Source organism: Trichomycterus rosablanca, chromosome 5, assembly GCF_030014385.1.
Source record: "Trichomycterus rosablanca isolate fTriRos1 chromosome 5, fTriRos1.hap1, whole genome shotgun sequence".
Classification (NCBI taxonomy): domain Eukaryota; kingdom Metazoa; phylum Chordata; class Actinopteri; order Siluriformes; family Trichomycteridae; genus Trichomycterus; species Trichomycterus rosablanca.
Genome location: NC_085992.1, coordinates 12,087,349 through 12,105,494, shown reverse-complemented (window position 1 = coordinate 12,105,494; position 18,146 = coordinate 12,087,349). Strand labels below are relative to the sequence as shown.

The 18,146-nt window shown below is 38.7% G+C and overlaps 2 protein-coding genes across 4 annotated transcripts; both read right to left on the bottom strand.

Annotated features, from left to right (window-relative positions):
- On the bottom strand, positions 1–6,703 carry iqcc (IQ motif containing C). The gene is made up of 5 exons (XM_062995724.1): positions 6,598–6,703; positions 2,915–3,058; positions 2,510–2,792; positions 1,691–1,812; positions 1–662 (listed from the first exon to the last, which is right to left on the bottom strand). The coding sequence occupies exons 1-5, from the start codon at positions 6,637–6,639 to the stop codon at positions 627–629; spliced, it is 627 nt and encodes a 208-aa protein (XP_062851794.1). The 5' UTR covers positions 6,640–6,703; the 3' UTR covers positions 1–626.
- Positions 6,704–7,566: 863 nt separating this feature from the next.
- Positions 7,567–15,608, bottom strand: ccdc28b (coiled-coil domain containing 28B). 3 transcript variants are annotated; one of them, XM_062995721.1, is made up of 6 exons: positions 15,478–15,608; positions 13,313–13,619; positions 12,071–12,246; positions 11,238–11,392; positions 9,528–9,550; positions 7,567–9,266 (listed from the first exon to the last, which is right to left on the bottom strand). In XM_062995721.1, the coding sequence occupies exons 2-6, from the start codon at positions 13,546–13,548 to the stop codon at positions 9,212–9,214; spliced, it is 645 nt and encodes a 214-aa protein (XP_062851791.1). In that variant the 5' UTR covers positions 13,549–13,619; positions 15,478–15,608; the 3' UTR covers positions 7,567–9,211. The 3 variants fall into 3 exon arrangements, with proteins under 3 accessions (XP_062851791.1, XP_062851793.1, XP_062851792.1); XM_062995723.1 differs by having other exon boundaries at positions 12,071–12,243; XM_062995722.1 differs by having other exon boundaries at positions 13,313–13,615.
- Positions 15,609–18,146: the final 2,538 nt, after the last annotated feature.

Sequence of the window (18,146 nt, the reverse complement as noted above, 5' to 3'; positions counted from 1 at the left end):
TGTATTTAAATAAATAACATTTATTGAAGTCATCGTTATGGAAGAAAACTCACATAGTTACATTTTAATATCAAAAGTGTTTTAAATAGGCGCTCAGGTGGTGGCGGTAAAACACATGCTAGCGCACCAAAGCTGACGTCAAATTTGTCGGTTCGAAACTCAGCTCTGCCATATGGCAGGTGGTGTGTCTACACAAACAACGATTGTTCAAACAAGGGTACCGCTAGGAGATTCCTCATAACTGATGCAATTACAACCTCTAATGGCTGATTGATGCACAGAGACAGGGGGTTGACGTGGTTTGGCTGTCCATACACAAAGCTGATCCACGTATGAACTCGTCTCGTGCATGTGAAAAGATGCAGTCGGCTACTGCACACGTGTCGGAGGGGGCGTGTGTCAGTCTCAGCTCTCCTCAGTCAGGGTGGAGAGGAAGCATAATGCAATCGGGTAACTGGTTATGACTAGATTGGAAGGAAAACTGGGGAAAAAAATGCAAAAAAAAAATTTTTAATATCCCAGAGTTTCACATTTTTTTCAGTCCTTGTCCCTGTAAGGCCCAGCCTTTTCTGATTGAACCTGTACTTAATTATCCACTCTTTCCACGTTTTAGTCCTTCTTAGTCGCTACACCTTCTCCATCTTCTGTTTCAGCATCAGATACTGCCAAAGAACAGACAAAATTAATATAAGGCACAACAACTTCACATATCATTCTACACTTTTGCTCTGGTGGCGCTGCGGTAAACTGCACAAGCACACAAACAATGGGATTCAGGGTTTAAATCCCAAGTCATGCTATAGCTCGGTCAGCTATAGCTACATACAGACATCATTGGCTATGTCTGGCCGAGGCCGCACAATGTATTTGGCGTCCTGTCTGGCCGACCCATGGTGAACCTAACCAGAATAAAGAAGGGTAATAACACTCCTATGAGCCTGTATAAACAGGACTAACCCACACTGTTACTTTATGCTGAGTAGAAATTAATCCAGATGATCCCATTTGAGTCAAAAACCTCAGAAAGCATGCATGTCCTAAATAAAAAGCTACTTGTATTTAGGCGGAAATGTTTTCAGTCAAGCATGCTTTACATCGCCATGCACATCGTTAAAGTTTGTTGCTGATCACAAGTACAAGGAAGAAATAGGCGCGCAGGCTTGTTTCTAGCAGAGCGGCCCTTAAACTCATGGCGACGTTAAGCTTGCTTGGCTGTAGATGGATATCTGTCTTCCAACTGCTTCTGATTTATAGCTGACCTGTCTTTTATGGTTCTTTTTTGAATTACCATCTATCCAACAAAATCAATTTTGGACTGGGTTTTCTTTCCAACCTTGGAGAAGATACCACTGTTTCATGTACTTACTAATACATACTGTGAAACTGGGGCAAGAAGTCTATAGATGTCAGTCACTATCAATAATGAGGACTTATAAGGCCATGCCACAAATGTAATAAAAGTATAGAACTTTCTAGGCTGTTGAATGAATCATCTTAATTAATTATGTGCAGGGCACTGGGGTTCCTCCACCAGGTAGACACGTCTGTCCTTCTGGACCTCGCTTTGTGCACATTGATGCAGTAAACAGGGTCTACCACAAATGGTTGCCCAAATGTGTGGTTGTGTTTCTAAATGCTCACCACGAGTCAAATAACACAAAAGCCAAAATGATCAAAATCCACTGGGTACCTTCTTCCGGCTGGCGATGGCCTGTTGGATCCACAGCAGCTCCATGGCCAGAGTGTTTCTGTGTTGCTGCAGGGCTTCTGGAGTGTGTGCTACATCCGTGAGTACAGAGCACATCAGCAGGCCTGTTGAGGAGAAAAAACCCAAAAAAATATTGTTTTGATTTTCCTAACAAAGATTTATTCAGTACTTGTCTCTGTTTGGTAACTACTAATACGGCTATACGCAATAGTGGGATGTTCAAGAATGCAAGCAAGAATGCAAGCTGGAGGAGCAGAAATAATTATTTACTCGAATGCACAATTACTCATTTAGAATCACAGAATCACTGGGCACAATGCAGTTACACATCCTGAACTGGATAGCAATCCATTATGGGGCCTCTGCCACCCCCAGTCAGACATGTCTGTATGTAGACACCATTGGCCCATGGCACTGCTGGGGATTCAAACTCTACAACAGTGGGCTAGCATAATTTACCACTGCACCACCAAAGGGCCCAGTTCACAATAATATTTATATCAAAAGAATTCCACCAAAAAATTTTGTAAGCTGTGTTTAGTGCTTAATGACACGCCCTAATAGAAGCTGTTCAATGAAAAAAAAAAATCAGTCCGTCAGTGGCACAATATCACTCACACTAAGGAGTTGTCCGGAGACACAAAATGCCCAACAGCCTACTCATGTCTCAACACTGTCCACCCTGTCCTTATGTGCCCCAACTCTATCCCTTTAATCATACTACCACAAATTGCCATTGTTCCTGATCCCATGCAGATCTCTAATACACTCACACATACACACACACACACACACACACACCTTTCTGCAGTAGGCGATTGCTTATTTCTGGGCTCACACAGTTTAAAACATGAGCTGTTTCACTCCCACACTGCTTCTTAGTTCTTTCTGTGTCGCCCCCTTCTGGTGCAATGTTCAGTCTGCATTCACTCTCTCTACTGCAGCTTGGTTCTTCGTCCCTCTCAGGTACCAAATCCAGAGAACACAGGGTGGATCCTTCACCAGGTATCTTCACTTCCTCTGTGACCTCGGGGCATCCCTGTGTTTGGCTTTTTAACCGTCTGTATTTGAAAAAGGCTCTGTCCTGATAGATTAAAATAATCATAATTAAGTTAAAGTGGTGTAAATAGATCTAACTAAGATTCATCAAAAGTATAAATTCATTAGATATTAATATTAATAGTGATGCAAAATACTACAGCATACAGGGTTAGAAAAGTGAGGTTTGGGAATGAAATGACCCGTCCAGCTCAGGTGGTCGACAGACCCCTCCAGTTCTTTAACTACAGCCTCATATTCACTCTGAATGGACTTCAGTTTGTCTCTGTATAAGTATCCACGACACCGTGCCTGAAAGCAGAACAGAAATAACATTAGAATAATGTAAATCCTTAAAATTAGAAAACCAACCAAAAAAAATCTGTGCAAATAACAGTTTTTGAGTCATGTACAGTTAATAAACATTACACCTTAATCTACACTGTCAGGCACATGCTGACAATTAATGAGGCGTTTGGGGTGGTATGGCTTCCTTAGACCTATAATCATCCACCCTACGTCTTGAGAAGTTAAAAACAAGTTGTGAAAGCAATTTTGTCAAAGTGGTTTATAAGCAGAGCAGGATTTGCTTCCACTTTTGAATGCAAGTATGTATGATATTACGCTGGTGTGCAAAAATTCAGGCATGCACATATGCAATTATTCAATAGGATGGCATTCATTAAGCTAGTATGCATGTATGCAAGTATACAGGTGTGTGCAATGCAAGTTTACTAAAATGTCATTAAGCAAGTGCTTGTGTGTAAGCCTGTTAGTATGTAAACTTAAAACACAGGCCAGTGGTAGCTCAGTGGTTAAAATACCACTGTGGGGTCCCTGAGCAAGGCCCCTAACCCTAAATAGTTTACTTACTGTAAGAATAAAGGCATGTGCTGAATGACTTAAATGTAGAGCTACTGACTGTTGCTTAAATGTCTAATCATATCCTGATGGGAAATTAATTTCAACATCAGGGTTAGAAATTAAAGAGCTGGTCAGGGTGGCATGGTTCCCCAGACCTCTCACTGGTCATCCTGGTTTCAACCCCAAAGTTTACAAGCAAGTTGCAAAAATAAAAACTGATGTTTGCAAGAAGCAGCAATTTGTGGTTTACAGTTGCAAGAAAAGTTAGTGAACCCTGTGGAATGACCTGGATTTCTACATTTATAACATTTATTAGCACACAAACTGCTGTAATGCCATATATACACAGATCAACATAACATTAAAACCACCTCCTTGTTTCTACACTCACTGTCCATTTTATCAGCGCCACTTACCATATAGAAGCACTTTGTAGTTCTACAATTACTGACTGTAGTCCATCTGTTTCTTTACATGCTTTGTTAGCCCCCTTTCATGCTGTTCTTCAATGGTCAGGACTCTCCCAGGACCACCACAGAGCAGGTATTATTTAGGTGGTGGATAATTTTTAGCACTGCAGTGACACTGACATGGTGGTGGTGTGTTAGTGTGTGTTGTGCTGGTATGAGTGGATCAGACACAGCAGCGCTGATGGAGTTATTAAACACCTCACTGTCACTGCTGGACTGAGAATAGTCCACCAAACAAAAATATAGCCAGCCAACAGCGCCCTGTGGGCAGTGTCCTGTGACCACTGATGAAAATCTAGAAGATGATCAACTCAAACAGCAGCAATAGATGAGCGATCGTCTCTGACTTTACATAATAATAATACATTTTATTTATATAGCGCTTTTCAAGATACTCAAAGACGCTTTACATAAGACAAATAATCAAAACAAATACGTACATACACCATACAAATCATAGTACAAAATCAAAATAGTACATCAACATCAAGAATAATTAAGATAAAAACAAAGAGAGCAGCATAAGACAGTTCATTAAAAATTAGCTAAATTATGAGAGAGAACAACAAATATAGAACAATTTCTTAAAATTAGACAGAAACAGGACAGATTTACATGCAATCAGGAAACTGAAAACTTTACAAGTTTTAGGATCTAGGACTTCACATTTCTGTCGTGATCTAAGTATAAAAACTATTAAAAAGAATAGCAAAAATAAAAGCATTTATTTTGTGTTGTTACAAGTTAAATGCCACTCTGAATAGATGAGTTTTGAGAAGTGACTTGAATTTGGACAGGTCAGGACAATCTCGTAGGTGTTTGGGGAGAGCATTCCATAAAGATGGAGCAGCTATGGAAAAGGCCCTGTCACCCCAGGTCCGGTGCTTGGTCCTAGAGGGTATGGACAGTAGGTTAGCCTCAGAAGAGCGAAGGCTACGGGAGGGAATGTGCTGATGGAGCAGGTCGGTGAGGTAGGATGGGGCCTGATTATGGAGAGCTTTGTGAGTGAATAGAAGAATTTTGAATTGAATGCGTTGAGCAACGGGAAGCCAATGAAGTTTTTGTAGAACAGGTGTAATATGATCACGGGAGCGAGTATGAGTAAGGAGGCGAGCAGCTGAATTCTGGATATACTGAAGTTTTTTTAGGATTTTGTTAGATGTACCATAAAGGATGCTATTGCAATAATCAATTCTGGATGTAATAAAAGCATGAATCAAGGTTTCGGCGGCAGAAAAGGAGAGTGATGGACGTAGACGTGCTATGTTTTTTAGATGAAAGAAAGCAGTTTTGGTGATGTGATTTACATGGCGGTCAAAAGAGAGGTTGCTATCAAAAATTACACCAAGATTTCGGATGTTAGAAGACGGAGACAAAGTGTCATTATCAATGGTAATTTGAAAATTTTTTGTGGTTTTTGCCAGGGTTGTAGGACCTACGATGATCATATCTGATTTTTCACAGTTTAATTTGAGGAAATTAGCTTTCATCCACAATTTCATTTCAGTGATGCAATTTGTCAGAGTGGAGTGAAGTTCAGTATTAATGGATTTGGAGGAGATGTAAAGCTGAATATCATCAGCATAGCAGTGGAAATGTAAACCATGCCGACGTATGATGTCACCAAGGGGGAGCATATAAAGAATAAACAAAAGGGGACCTAACACTGAGCCTTGGGGAACGCCTTGGGACAGTGGAGCAATGGCAGAACTACAATTGTTGATATTAACAAACTGTTGTCTGTTTATGAGATATGACCTTAACCACAAAAGGGCAGTACCAGTGATGTTGACAGAGGATTCAAGGCGGGACAGAAGAATGGAGTGATTAATGGTGTCAAAAGCTGCAGTAAGATCAAGGAGGACGAGAATATTAATTTGTCCAGAGTCTGAGGAAAGAAGAAGGTCATTTGTGACTTTGAGGAGGGCTGACTCAGTGCTGTGCTGGGGGCGGAAACCAGACTGAAATGATTCAAATAGATTATTGGAATTTAGGTGATCTTTGAGCTGTGAGGCAACAACACGTTCCAGTATTTTCGACAGATACATCTACAGGAGTGTCTAATACAGTGGACAGTGAGTGGACACGGTATTTAAAAACTCCAGCAGGGCTGCTGTGTGTTATCCACTCATACCAGCACAACACACACTAACACACCACCACCATGTTATTGTTACTGTAGTGCTGAGAATGATCCACTACCCAAACTATACCTGCTCTGTGGTGGTCCTGTGGGGGTCCTGACCATTGAACAACAGCATGAAAGGGGACACAGATGGACTACAGTCAGTAATTGTAGAACTACACAGTGCTTCTATATGGTAAGCGGAGCTGATAAAATGGACAGTGAGTGTAGAAACAAGGAGGTGGTTTTATATATATATATTATTTAAGTTAGACTGTACGGAACACTGTGAGTTTAGGTCAGCCGTCAGTGAGCTTAACAACAAACATTATTGATTCATTTTACCTTAGTTATAAACAAAATTCACAAATGACACAAAAGTTATACTTTACCTGAAAATACATGATATCTGTTATCCACTGCTGGCGCTCCATTATAAATGTTGTTCAAACATCTTTGTTTACAGCAGAAACGGTTCCTTTTGAGTTAAAAAAAAAAGACCTAAAATTGAGTTCTCAACAACAATCCGGAGCTATAAAAAGTGCGCTAGAAACTAGTTTTTCATGTAATAGTTTATAGCCTAGTTAGGGCACTAGTGTAGGCAATATGAAGCTACTTGAGATACAGCCTTACTTGGCAACAAAACAACCGTTTCTTGTCTCCTAGGCGGGCTGAGATGAAACTACAGCGCCACTTGGTGGCTCGGAGCTAAAATCTACAAGGCACGGAATCGAAGCTTGCATTTCTTTATTATTTTCTCTTCATTTTGATCAGGGTCCCAGTGTGTCCGTTGTAGATTTAAATGATCAAATAAATAATGGTTTAATATGCTTTTATACAAAATACTGACATTTTCAGAATTTAGCAGACACCTTTATCCAAAGCGACACACAGTACTGACAGTATACAGTCTAAGCAATTGAGTGTTAAGGGCCTTGCTCAAGGGCCCAGCAGCAGCAACCTGGCAGTGGTGGGGTTTGAACCAGCAACCTTCTGGTTACTAGTCCAGTGTCTTAACCGCTAGGCTAATAATGTACTTATGTGTACATTATTAATGTTTGTTTTTCATTTAATTTCAATTTTATTAACCGCTTTATCCTGGACAGGGCCCGGGTCCACTTGGACAGGGTGCCAATACATCTTCAGCCAACCCCCTTCAGACAATCATGTCTGCCTGACCAGCTGATAGCAACACTGAGATTTAAACCTTAGACTTTAGCTATGGTGGGCAAGCATAATATACTGCAGTGCCACCCGAGCTCTATTATTTTTGTAATATTTGTAATGTATTTGTTCTAATAATCTTCCTGATGATTTTTCTTCACAAAACAAGTCCTGAATAATGAGCACAAATGAACCACTTAGCTTGATTTGCTTTATTTATTAAGGATAAGAAAAGCATACAAATATAAAAAATGTCTTAAATTAATAAAGCATACAATAGTGCAGTCAGCTCTATTAATCTCCTGTTTGGACTGAGGCAAAAATATTTCAACTTATTTGCTACAAATGTTCAGAAATCCTTCAAACACCACATTATTAAAACATTAAAAAGAATCCGAGTGCCTGATTGTTTAATAGAGCTACTGTAATTGGCTACCAGAAGGTTGTGGGTACAAATCAGACAGACCAATGACTTCAATCTTCAACTGCATGTTGATAACTACTTGTAACTCACCGGAGATTTCTAGCTACTACATTTCAAATAAATAAAACAAACAATTTTAAACATTCCTGTCATCTTCTTTTTACATTTCTCTATTATCTCTACACCAAACGTTTGCCGTTTCTAATATCAATACAACTTTACAACACAGGGCATGTATAATAAGTGTAAACGTATAAACATATATACACTAAATAACTCTTTTTGTGCTATCAGTTGATGAGACATGCCATCTCATATAGTCCTGAGCTTAAATAGTCCCACAGTGAGTGTTTAACATTATTTAACTACTATTATATAAACACTTTAACATTTTAATTTATTATCTATTCCGATTACTATTTTAACATGATTTTATGTGATGAGCAAAGGGCAAAAACCGCAATACTCACAAACAATACTAACTGCTTCGTCACAGTCAGGGTCACACTGGGTCTGGTACAACTTGCACTCTGACCCCAGCTTCCAAAGAAGCTTGGCTATGTGGAAAAATAATTTTGTTGTTCTGTACACATGTACATCTATACATGACAAATAAATGCATTTGCCCTAGATTATCCTAATTATGTTTAAAAACACCGGCTGCAGACAGGAATAAAGCCTGAACAGGATTCCAATACTCATACCAAAGGGGAAATTTAGCCAAGCACATTAAGTTTTGATACATTTTTAATATGGTAAAACTCCTAGAGTACCTAGAAGAAAAAAAAGATGCAAAACTTCTCACAGATAGTGTCTAGAGGCAAAAACCAAGGCCACAGCCACAGGACCCATGTGCATATTTTAGAAATGAAAATAATTTTAAATTTGTGGTGATGTATCACCAGTATGGTCCTGTATTTCTGATTATGGATCATTTATTCATTCACTATTCTACTATGAAGTTTCAATTGGATTCTAATTTATTTTAAGAATCAAATCAATCAAAGAAACAAATCCTGGTGCTGTGTGAAGCCAAGCAAGATGCACAAAAAATCCCTTTAAATGTACACACATTTTGGCATATACGTAAATAGATTTGCATTTTTTAAACAGGAAAATGATCCAGTCCTTTTATAACTGTTTTTTGTTTTTACTACGTGCTCTTTGTGCTCACCTTTACAATATTTATCCCTTTTTTGTAGAAAAAAGAGATGATGTGCTATCCCCATCAAATTATACAAAATATAAATATACACTATAAACAGATATTATTCCTTTTCTATTCGAGAGTCAAAAGCTGATGTTTAAGCTGTAAAAAAGCTCTTTGAGTAAGTAATTGTACTGCAGCCAACTGAGCCGTAGCCCAATGATACCAGCAGTTCCATGATGTCAGTGTCATGTTTGGCTTGTTTGCTGTTTCAGGGGTCAGTAGTCTTGGGTAAGTCCTGATTCTCTGCCAGGTGTAACTTCTGTCTGAATAAAAGGCATTAAGGGTTCAAAAACAGCACCCGTATACATAAAATACATAATGAGTGTATTGGATAAGTAATCACTGTTATTTTAAATAAACTACAAGAGGTTTAGAACAAAATTAAAATGTATGAAAATCTTAAAGACTGACAGGCTAATCTGTCTCTACTCCACCACTCACACTGATCCGTGGCTGTTCAAAGTATCTATACTGACAGAAACCCAATGTGGTTAAACCAGTGATTAAATACTCATAAAGGATACATGGAGCTGCTCAGTTCCTCCAGCTGTAGAGAGAAAAGAACCATAATGATCAACCAGGGCATAGTTGAAGGTTAACAAAGCAATCAAAAGTGAATTTAAAATGATAGGGAAAGATTAAAAGCTTTAATACATAAATCTGTGTGCATCATATGTGATTAGAAGGATCAGAGAATATTGTGTGTATATCAAAAAAGAATTTAGCCAATTTATTTGTACTGTATTGTTGTTGTGCTTGGTAACATTAGCAGTGCTGTCTGAAGTTGTATGGGAGGGAAATGTACGAGGGATCTTCAAAAAGTTTCCGCACTTTTATATTTCGGTTCGAAACAGTGAGGGTGTGAGGAGTAGTAATTGGTCGTGTCTGAGAGACTGAGAGAGCTTATAGTCCGAATAAAGTGGATTTCCACCTTTGATTTCCACCTTTTTGGACGATCAAAGAAGCTTTAAGGGAAAGAAGATTTTCATGTGATGATGTAAAAGCAGCAGTACATCAGCGGCTACGCACTCACACAAAAGTTGGTATGTTGCAGGGAAGGTGACTGTAGAAAAGTAATGTCATTTGTTTTTGAAATTCTTAATAAATTAAGTTTTAAAAAGTATAAATAAATAATATATTATTTTACCATGTTACACTTTATTTTATTATACTACACAGTGTTACATTTTGGAAATATTAATGAATTTATTTTTATGAATATAAAGTCTTAAGATTTGGCGTGTGTTTTCAATTATCATTTGTTAGTTTGTTTGTTTATTAGGATTTAACACTTTGGTTACATTCATGACAGGAAACGGTAGTTACTCATTACACAAGATTCATCAGTTCACACAAGGTTATATCAAACAGTCATGGACAATTTTGTATCTCCAATTCACCTCACTTGCATGTCTTTGGACTGTGGGAGGAAACCGGAGCTCCCGAAGGAAACCCACATGGGTACGGGGAGAACATGCAAACTCCATACAGAAAGGCCCCAGACCTGGGGATCGAACCCAGGACCTTCTTGCTGTGAGGCAACTGTGCTACTCACTTAGCCACCGTGCCGCCCCAATTATAATTTGCAATTGGTCAATTGCGGTTATAAGTAAGATTGTACTGCACAGAAACATATTAAACAAATTTTTCAATATCATCTGGAGTACCACCTAGAAAAGATTGTTTGTGCCACCTGTGGTACTTGTACTGCAGTATGAGAACTATATAGTTTTTATGCCGGTTCCTCTTCCTTCTGCAACTCTCTTTATTTTTAACCAGGTGCTAAGAAAGTGCACTTTCAAGTACACCTCTCAATAACTACGCTGTTTAGCCACCCCCATACCGCCCCTCTCAGATATAGCCAATCATCTGTGTTGACGTTCAGCTGGCTGATAGCACAGCTGACCCTCGAACTTCAGATCTTATCCGTAAAAGGTAGTGTATTTCACTGCTGCGCCACCCTTGCACACTTGTAGCAAGGTTACTACAGTGAAATATTCTGAAAACATCTCTGCATTCTTCTTAGTCATTACAAATACCAGGATCTAAAAATATTTATGAAACCAAAGAAACAAAGTTAGAACTCAGAGTAACTACAGCTTTAAACAGTAGGTAATGTTAGCGCATGTAAATTATGGATGCAAAACAAGTGCATGTGAGGAAGATGGTATCTGATTTCAGTGCAGGTGTGTATTTCGGTGTCTGTGTGTGTGTTTTGGTGGTAGATTACGTACGTTAGAGAGCAGGTGCTCCAGATTTCGATCTGAAGCACTTTTTTTCTGATCTTCAGACAGTTCCTCCACGTGGCTGTCCAAGCTAAAGTGAAGCTGAGCCAGTTTCTCCTGCATCTCTCGAACATGCTCCAGCTCCTCAAATGAACACACCTTACCTAAGGAATGAGAGTGCATTTACAAACATGCAAATTCAGGCTATTCAGTATAAACCCCAAATTATCATGATGACCAAGGTGCCACATACCAACCACTAAGTGCTTATCTGATACTGACATCAAATCAAAAGCTATGCATCATGCCCCAGTCATGATGCTGGTACTGAGAGGAATATTTGTGTTTCATATTATACGCATGATCCACGTTTAACATTTTTCAACGCAAACAGCAAGTGATCAGATCCATTTAACCATCAATGCAAACATTTCGTTTTATTTTCATCCATCCATCCAAAAATCCATCCATGCACCATTCAACCATCATTCTCTTCAGTCATCAAACTTACCATCCATATAACAATATAGGTTTCATTCATCCATTCATAAATCCATCATTCAGTTTATTTATTCAACCAATCAACCAACAAACCATCAATGTGTCTAACCATTCATACATTTATCCATACATGAATTCACCCACCCAACCAACCATCCATTCATTCTTCTGTACTTACAAATTTGACAATATTGACTATTTGTTACATTTCATTGTTCTTCTTGCTAAATGGTACATAAAGCTAACTACAGTCTGATTTGCTAAATTAAAAAAAAACACAATAGAACAATGAAATCAAACAGAACCTGACTTGACTCAGTAGGTCTGTGTGGGTTTCTCACCAAAGGCCTGCAGTTTTCCTGAGTGAAAGTCATTAAGAAGATTTAGAAGTCCACCCTCCATCTCTCTCACATCTGACACATCAGTGAGGAACGAGTGCTGGAGAGGCGAGGACGACTGGGACACCCGACTGGGACCGGCAGGCTGAGGGGCTCGTGGCTTCTCTCTGTGAGGCCTGCTGCAATAAATCATGACCATAATCACAATCACGATAAGGAACCGCGATGATGTATCGATCATTCAGCTCCGAGTTAAGTTTTGTGTTCGACCTCCATCTGTACCTGTGCTTTTATAAACCCTTTCTTTATCATTTACCAACATAAATCACTGTTCTGCTACAGTAAAAGGTCAGTGCCTATAAATCCTGAACAATGCAGCCAGTGGGGCTCATGTTCATTCTGCCTAATGTGTGCTTCCAACAGGTCATTATTTGTTCGATCATAAACCAAATTTAAGGGTCGTAGCTCTACAGATACAGTTTGTAAATCGTAAATCTGAAAGTAAGTCTGAAAGTCATACATCCAGTGGTTTGAAAGACTTTGTGGGTCATGTATCTTGTTTTTGGGTTGTTTATGTAGTTTTCAGGTCATACATATATGGAGGACATAGTTTGTGGAATGGGTGGCACAATGGCTTGGATGGTAGCGCTGTTGCAATACAGCAAGAATGTCCTGGGTTCGATTCTCAGGTGAAGCGGTCCAGGTCCTTTCTGTGGACCGGTTTCGTCCCACAAGTCCAAAGACATGCAGTCAGGTTAATTGAAGCTACTGAAATTGCCCTAAATGTGAATGTGTGTGTTTGCTCTGTGATGGACTGATGACTGGGTGTTTCCTACCTTTTGTCCACTAAATAGTACCTAAAGTGACCCAGAAGAGAATAAAGTGCTGGTAAAGCAGACAATGAATGAATGAATATATAAACAGTTTGTAGGTAGTGGAGCTATTACGGTTACAGTTTATGGATTGTAGATCCTTAAACATTGATACTTTAGTTTGGTCATAAATCAAATTTTGGGGTCAAGCTTTATTAAGACTGTAGTCTGTGAATGGCAGATCTAGTTTGTAGACTGTAAACATAAATGTTAGTTTGGGTCATACATCTATGGAGCTAACAGTCTGTGGATAACATACAGTGATTTCTCACCTTCTTCTTAATAACTAATATAATCAGTCAAAACTATTATTAGTTTACTTGAGCATTTAAACTTTACTGTGTGCTTAAACATCCAAGTTCCTCGTACTAACCTGATGGTTTTTGGAGGGACGACAGGTACGGTGAGCACTTCTCTAACTACTCCAATAGCTCCTACAGATCTTTTGTACTTCCCCCGGGGTTTAGGGGAGGGTGGTTGGGGTAGCCCCAGAGAAAAGGTGGCACTCTTGCTGGCCGGGAGGACTGAGAGCTTGCGTGGGTTGATTGGTGGAGGTGGAGGATGTGGAAGGGAGACTTTTGGACTCCGTTTCTTCCTCTTGTCCTCCATTTGACAGTCTATTCTTTGTTATGGCAGGGTGAGTGTCAACAGATGCCTGCTTACTGTCCACTGCTGTCTTCCTTAAAAACAAGACAAAAAGCTACACATTTAAACAGGTGAAGCCAAATCAGCACATCTATCAGATCAATTAGGGTTAAAACCCACTTTACCCAGACCAGAATGTTTAAAATGGCCAAAAGTGTCCGGTCAGTGCTGATCTCAAAAAGAGACGATTTGTTCAATAACAATCCTTCAAAATGAAGTTAAAAAAATTAATATCCAATTTTTAAATATTCAAAAGGTGTTCAGTTGTAGTTGTTGCTATGGGTGGTGCAATTACTTAAGGAAGCAAATGCTTAACACCAGATACAGAGTGCTGATCTAATTCCTCAGTGCTAAGTGGAAAAGAATGTAAAATTGATTTTTCCTCAGTTGTTTCTTTAAAGCACCTGGACAGTGGTATCCATATCAATACATAATTTCCATGCACTTAGGTAATCTGTACCTTGATACTATAGATCAAAGCACAGTGCTTTTAAAGTGGGCCAAATGCTTTTCCATGAGCTATTGATCGCTAATGATCGACCTGCAGCTAAATGCAGGCGGCGTGGAATGTTTCATCCTGAACATTAGACCAGAATCTGCTGCCTTACAATATCAAAACCACCAGGATTGTGATATTCATTTTAATTCCAATAAAACTGAATTATTAAGAGTGCCTGGGCTATTTATTATTGCTTGTTTACTAAACATGTTCCAACCAGCTTTCTCTCATCAGGGTGCTACAATGTGGGGTCATTTTAGATGGTTCAGCTTTCTCTGGGACAACATTGTATCTGATGACCTTCCATGCACCAAAAATAGTTTCCTCTTCACATACAGATGTCCCCATTACTTCTATATCAGTCTTTACTCTAGGCTTCCCAATGAAATTTGGAACAGGATTTTTGCTTCAGTTTAGAACATTGGTAATTAATAAACCGATAAGAATTGATGAGAAGTAATCCTCATTCTGGAATCTGCTGAGGTTGGGGATTTTTTGCAGTCCAGACAAGTTATTTAACAAATAAACAGGTCGTGTTTCAAACTATCCCCAAGATTTAAAGCACATTATTCTTTTGATTTAATTTATGACTGGCTGTATCATTTTCATTTACTTTCATTTACACAGAACGTTATATCTTCTTCATCAGGGTGATGTTTTACTAGCTTTTGACAAACCCATATTTGCATTTCCATTTATCCAAAGTTTCGATAGAATTGTGCTTTACTCCAGGGGGTCTCAAACCCAGATTTGACTTCTACATAATATGGCAAGCATCAGCAAATGCACTTCCACTGATCCAGAGTCCTATGGCATTGTGCTTTACACCAAGCTGTCTTAACTCAGGGAGGTCAATGTACTACCCTACACAGCTGATACAGCTCATTAGAGCTTGATTACAGCTAGATCAGTTCGATTTGGTCGGTTGTTTGGTTATACTGTATATTGCACATCATCTAATACATTTCAATATTGCATTTCGAAAACACAGTTTGAACAGCACGTCTCTTTCTCTTGAAGTAGTGAACCCTAACCTATAATAGCTTATTACATGTCATCTAGACTGGATCATACCTAATCAGTTGACTGCCCTGATTTACAGTTACAATTATTTATCCTAATGCAACCTCTATAACGTATCAATCCAATGTAGATAACAGTAGCCTGGTATTAGGGACACGTTATATGGCCTGATTAAAACGGCATTTATTATTATTATAGATCGCTGGTAAAAAGATTTCAGTTTAAGCAGAATAAACATTTGAATAAATAAAACTGTATTTATACAATCATATCATCAGCAATTTATTTAACAAACACGACGCAACAGACTCAACTCAGATGAATACACAGGATCTCTACTGCCATTATTTAATAAAACAAATATTACTCACCCGTTCATCAGAAAATTATAGACATTATTTAGATCACACTGTTTTTGTCTATGGCAAGTAATATTTTTTATGATTTATGCAGTGTAAATCCGGTTTGGATTGATTTCCTGCGCTACGAATTTGGCACTTGCCCGCTCACCACGAGCAACAACAACTAAAGAGGGCTGGGAGTCAATTCCAACAAGAGTCGGTTCAAAGATTCAGGTTTTAAAGAAATAAGAATCGACTCTGCTTTGTTGAAGTCGATTCAACGCTAAAATGGGCATAATAGGAGACTCTTTGTAGCTGTCTGACAAAGGACACTGAGCATCATATTTATAAATATCAGTCTTTAACAACATCCAGTCTATTGCAAGTCATTACAATCTCCCATGTATCAACTCACACTTCTGAATTCAAAGCACCCAATTTACTATCTAAGGATCTAGCTGAGGATCAAACCTGTGTTCCTAAAGCTGAATGTCACCAGTACAACTACTTCAGTGTCATCTGCATCATAATAAAGAGAAAACAGCATCTAAAAAACACAGAGACGGATTGGCTTATTTACAGTAAATAGAGGCAAGCTGTAGCCTAGTGGTTAAGGTATTAGACCAGTAATCAGAAGGTTGCTGATTGCCACTACTGCCAGATTGCTGCTATTGGGTCCTTGAGCAAGGCCCTTAACCCTCGATTGCTCAGACTGTACACTGTAACTGTAATGTAAGTCGCTTTGGATGAAGGCGTCTGCTAAATGCTGAAAATGTACAGTATGTTCCTCCTACTGGACCCCCCAAGAGCAGGCTTTACTGCTTACAAATGCAAACAGGGCAGACTAATAAGCTACCCATTTTACTGTGTTTAAAGGAAAAACACTGCTGCTGTTTTTTCTGTAAGTTCAGCCACAAGTGCCAAACATTCTCTAATGTGCTGGAGTAATTCGTTAAGAAAAAACCCCACAATAATAAACATGTCAATTAAACTAAGCTCTTACGTGGCCAAAAATAACTGAAGAAAAGTAATATATCCCTCCCTTTATTTGTATATATGGTTTATTTCTATTTATTGAAAATCCTAAGATTAAAAAATAGAAAAATGTTACAGAGTCGACTCAAAAAATGACTTAGAACCAGAGTCGACTCCTCAGTTTAAAGATTCGACTAGGAGTACAATAAGGTCTGATGCAGGCGCACGGATTTGCTTTTAAAGAGACAGAGCACCAATTTCTCCAAACGGCGCTAGTCACAATTAATATATTCAAGTAATTCTGTTGGTCCAAGCACAACAGTATATTTGCATAAATCTGACAATAATTGGCATAAATCTAGTCTTCATTCTTTTTATGAGTATCTTAAAAACAGCTGATATCACTGATAACAGTTTTGATGATACATTTCGTCTTTTGGAATTGAGAACTCTGCTTTTTATCCCCCAAAACAACAAGCTGAAACGTGTACTGACCACAGCACATGTTTATTAATGTTTTGGTCAATCTAAATTGAGTTTGAGCCCATATGTAATGTAATGCATATAATTTATGTATGGCATTTCTCTGTTCAAAATAAAGTTCCAGTGACAATGTTTTTAAAGTACCCCATGAGCCCACGTGACTACATTTATTATAGTAACATGAAACTTTGTCATACTATCACAATATTATGTTATGTAACCTTACCTGATGCCAGTTCATCTGGGCAGTGGAAGCTCAGTGTTTTATTGCACTTTTCTAAATATATCCCAACACAGCTCCTCTCTCTCTATCTCTCACTCACTGCTACATGTGTTCGGTGTCTCGGTGCCGCTTAGTCACGTGACGGCACGACAACAAAACACAGCAGATCAGGAGCAGTAATGTGAGCATGTAAGATGTGAGAGGGGCGTCTGTACAAACATGGTTTCTACTTTCTTATGAAACGGGAGAAACGTACCGAATGTACCGGAGAAAAAGTAAAACTGAATTATTGATACTATCGATATTTGGATCGATCCGCCCATCCCTGGTAATAATGTTAGAACAGCCGTGTGAAGGTGTCAATACCAGCCTAGCCAACTAGCTCACACCTGAGATACTGACTAAAACCCAAATAACTCACACACCATTACTATTATTATGAAGGATATACAATAAAGACTTGTGCACCGTGTGCAGTATTCTAACTATACGAAAGACATTACAGCTGTGAGTTAATATTAAAGGTAAAGAACACAGGTACTTGTTAGCTTAGTCGCTAGTGTTAGCTGCTAAGCTAATTGCAGTGATTTCTGTTTCTATAAGCTCTCTGTATTTATAACTCTTCATTATATTAATATTGTAATACATATATTTTTGTCAGGTTTCTTGTCTCTGGGTGCTTTGCTTTGTCACAACGTACCATCATGGCATAATGTTCTTCGAGATAAGTAAAGTATCTATCACTACCAAGTGGCTAACTCAGTGTTTGCTGGGTGAATAAATATGTACATTTTTAATAGTGATGTGTCCTTGTTAATTTAAAATAAAATAGATGCTTTTCTGTTTATATTTATAAGCACAAAGTCAAAAGACACTAGCACTTATTCATTAAAACACAAACAGGGAATGAAAGCCTCACTACGCATGCGCAGACGGAACGAGACCCTCACTACGCATGCTCCGATTCACGAAACTGGCCCACGTACTAGACCGGTTTCGTGAATTCGCGTAAGATGCG